Source organism: Ipomoea nil, unplaced genomic scaffold (assembly GCF_001879475.1).
Source record: "Ipomoea nil cultivar Tokyo-kokei standard unplaced genomic scaffold, Asagao_1.1 scaffold2690, whole genome shotgun sequence".
NCBI classification, from domain to species: domain Eukaryota; kingdom Viridiplantae; phylum Streptophyta; class Magnoliopsida; order Solanales; family Convolvulaceae; genus Ipomoea; species Ipomoea nil.
Window position 1 is genome coordinate 1248063 of NW_017619118.1, and position 4196 is coordinate 1252258.

The 4196-nt window shown below is 35.2% G+C and overlaps 1 protein-coding gene across 1 annotated transcript; it reads right to left on the reverse strand.

The window, feature by feature from the left end:
• Positions 1-2183: 2183 nt before the first annotated feature.
• LOC109155065 (zinc finger BED domain-containing protein RICESLEEPER 2-like) lies at positions 2184-3944 on the reverse strand. Its single transcript, XM_019302792.1, has 2 exons — positions 3557-3944; positions 2184-3454 (listed from the first exon to the last, which is right to left on the reverse strand). The coding sequence occupies exons 1-2, from the start codon at positions 3942-3944 to the stop codon at positions 2184-2186; spliced, it is 1659 nt and encodes a 552-aa protein (XP_019158337.1).
• Between the last annotated feature and the right edge of the window lie 252 nt (positions 3945-4196).

Here is a 4196-nt window from a genome sequence, read left to right on the forward strand (position 1 = left end):
TAGTATTTAAAAAAAACTAAAAATTTACCAAAATTGACCTTTGCAGACTCTTAAGCCTCACCCAAGAAAGTAATTTTTTTTTTCCTTTTTTTTTTTTTTGGGTACATGAAAAGTTTGGATAATTTTTAATTTAATCTACAACAAAATATTTTTATGAAAATTTTCATGAATTTAATTTTTAATGTTCAAAATTTTGATCGGAGCAAATACCAATTTTGGTCTTACGTGTATTAGCAAAATGACAATTTTGATCCACATTTAATTCCTACCAATTTTCATCCACGGCTACTGTTTTAATGTCAAAATTCATCACGCCGGTCACTTCTTCGTTTAAGACATGTCGAAATATGAAATTATTAAGGATATTTTTGTCATTTTCAAATTAAGATCCCAATTTGAGTATAAATAAAGGGATTTAAGCCCTAAGATAAATCTCAATTCACAGTCCTCTTCCTCAAACTAAGGTAGGATGAAAATGAGAACTTCGAATTGAGATCGATCTTAGGGGTTTAAATCCCTTTATTCATGTTCAAATTGGGATCTTAAGTTGAAAATGACGAAAATACCCTTAAAAATTTTAGATTTTGACATGCCTTAAACGGGGGTGTGACCATCGTGATGAATTTTGGCACTAAAATAATAGTCATGGATGAAAATTGGTACTAAAACAATAATTGTGGATGAAAATGGTAGGAATTAAACATGTGGACCAAAACTGTTATTTTGCTAATACTCATGGGGCCAAAATTGGTATTTGCTCTTTTGATCGCTAATGAATTGGTTGATATCAGTGTGTTAAAAATTAGGGGGGTGCATCGGTCGGATCGGGGCGGTTCGGGTGGGCGGATGGGCAACCCTTTCGGATTTCGGATATCATTATTTAAATCCTATTTCATTTTTTAATCTAAGAAATCTATTCGGTTTGACTGAACTTCGGTTGGGGTCGGTTCGGTCGGATATCCGAACCAATTTCGGATAGTTTGATAATAATGAAATAAAGGAAAAGCACTACAAAATTGAACAAAACAGTGTAAATATAAAAAGTTAATATAACATACATGCAATTACATTTTACTCTAACTGCAATTACAAGCCAAAATACTACTGAATATGCACTTAGGTCAAAAAATTATCCTTGCAAATTACAATTACATGCCAAAAAAGTACTGAATATTCCAAGTTCCTACTTCCTAGTCTTCCTAGAGTTCCTAATCTCTTCCTATTGTTCTTCATCTTCCTGTAAACACTCAAAACTTAAGCAAAGTTAGCAATAAGTCAAAATGCCAAATAGCAAAAATAAGTTATTGAGCAACAGAATATCATTAGACAGTTATAATTTATAAACTTGGCTCAGTAAGCTTTTTATCCATATCAAAGTTAGGATTAAGGGGAAATTACTACAACATCCCCATGAGGATGGAGCAACATACCAGCTTAATCCCTTATTTTTCAGATCATTGGTGGAAGCTTTCATCATGCCTATAATATAATAAAAGTATAAAACATAAAAAAATTGTAAAATGTGCCAACTTACCAACAATGTAACAACTTACAATGGCAGCAACTAATTTAATTAGTTACCAAGCCAGCTGCAAGCAAGCCTCATGAGTCATGAATAACAGGCAAACAGCATAAATGTATTACAGAATACATTCAAACAGAAACAGCAGTATAAAGTATAAAGTACAAAGCATAGCATTACAGGAATTGTAGCAAGTGTAGAACCACCACTCCTTCCAGTTCCACTGCCACCATCAGTACCAATTTCTGCAACAATAAAAAATTATAAGGAAAATAGGAAATAACAAATTGTTAAAAAAAATAGAATAGAATGTGTTACCTTGTTCAAATCTCTCCAATTCCTCCAGATTTTCCTCAATTGATAATGGGGTATTTGATAGCCTAAGCCAATCCTGCGTACAGACCAAAGCTTCCACAATTTTAGGAGTTAATGAACTCCAAACTAAAGGATCCAAAACCCTACCAGATGTACTGAAGGCAGATTCTGATGCAACAGTAGATATTGGTATAGCTAAAACATCCCTAGCTATCTTAGAAAGGATAGGAAACCTTTCAGCATTTAACTTCCACCATCTAAGTATGTCAAAAGAGGTTTCTTCTTCAAGTATTGCCTCAGCAAGGTAAATTTCTAACTCAGTTTTTTTCATTCCCCCACTCTCCAATCATTGTTTCTTAATCTGTGACTTTAACAAATGTTGGGGCCTCCCAACTGTAGACTGTGAAAAATCAGTAGGAGTACTGACAGGAGTAGAGGCAGGAGTAGAGACAGGAGTAGAGGCAGGAGTAGAGACAGGAGTAGAGGCAGCATAATCATTAAACAACTCTTTCAAGGCTGCAATCACTTTCTCATAGTATGGTTTACCTTTTTCCTCACCATACATGTGATTCATCTGTGTTGCCATGTACTCTAACTTGTCTCTTGGGTCTAGAATGTTTGCAAAGAATATCATCAAGTTCATTTTATCTATATCCCCCCAATATTTCTCAAATTTAGCCTTCATATTTTCTCCCATCAGTTTCACAGACCCTCCAGCTTCCACCATGCCATTCAAGAGGCAGTATAAATCAGAAATTTCAGAAAAGAAAGTGTTAGAAGTGACATATAAAGAACCAGAAATTCTTATTGTCATATCATAAAAACATTTCAAGATCTCCACCAAACTCTTCACAGACTCCCAATCAAGAAAAGTAGGAACAACATCAGACAGATCTGATTTGTAGGCAGTATCACTTTCTTCAAGTGACTCAAACACTTTCTCATAAATAATTGTAGATTGTAACATAAGATATGTAGAGTTCCATCTGGTTGGAACATCTAGACACAAAGATGATTTCCGTTCAATCCCATTCCACTCAGCCAAGTCCCTAAATTTCTTAAGTCTAGCAGGTGAACTCCTCACATATCTTACAGCCTCCCTTACCCTCTTCACAGAAGAATCACATTGTTTCAGGCCATCTTGGACAACAAGGTTCAGAATATGGGCAATACATCTCATGTGAATATACTTGCCCTTCACAATAGATGTTCCCCAAGACATCAATTTCTTTTTTAAAAAACCTATAGCAGTGTCATTAGATGAAGCATTGTCTACAGTTATACTATACACATTCCTAATCCCCCAATCAAGCAAACAGGTTTCAAGGACTTTTGCTACAGCCTCACCCTTATGTGATATAATAGGGACAAATGAGATAATCTTCTTGTTAAGCTTCCACTCTTCATCTATAAAATGGGCAGTCACTACCATGTAGTTAATTCTCTGAATAGAAGTCCAAGTGTCAGTTGTAATACTGACTCTTTGAGTGTTCCCCCTAAAAACACATTTCAACTTCAATCTTTCCTCTTCATAAATCAGATTGATGTCCCTACTAATTGTCCATCTAGATGGAATCTTAAACCTAGGACAAGCCACCATAATGAACTTCCTAAACCCTGGACCCTCCATAAATCTAAAAGGCAGTTCATCAATTATAAACATTTCAACCAAGGCCCTCCTAATAGCTTCCTAGTTAAAGACCCAAGTTCCTAACTCACCAACAGTAGCAGGAGATGCATCAGAATTTGTAATAGCTTGAAAGGTTAACAGTGATTGTCTAGTGTCTTTTGAGTGGGGGTTTTTCAGACAGCTAAGCATGTGGTTTCTCAAGGAGGTAGTACCATGCTTTTTAGACTGACATTGATATATTTTGGCACAATATATACACTTGCCTTTGATAGTAACACCAGTACTATCCTTAATTTTTTCATAATGATCCCACACTGGAGATCTGGACTCAACAATCTTCCTCTTCTTCTCAGGAACTGCAGTAGTAGGTTGCACATTCTGTTGATTATTTGTGATAACAGTTTGGCCTTCCACCACTGTAGACCCATCAATTGAAGATTTAGAAGGTTGACTTCCAGACTCTATGATATTTTCCATCTAAGTAAATAGAATACCATCAGTATAGTGGTCACTACTCAGTGGGAAATATATTGAACAAGTACAGATATTCAGATAGTCACAGATAACTGAGAGAAATAGAGAAATCCAGAATCAGAAGACAGGCACCTCTTAACTTCATCATTTTTCTAAATTTCATAGTTGGGACTTTAAGGAATTAACTATTAAGGGTCATACATCCATAAACTTATAACTTATAAGTTATAATCTATACAGGCATACAGTGATACA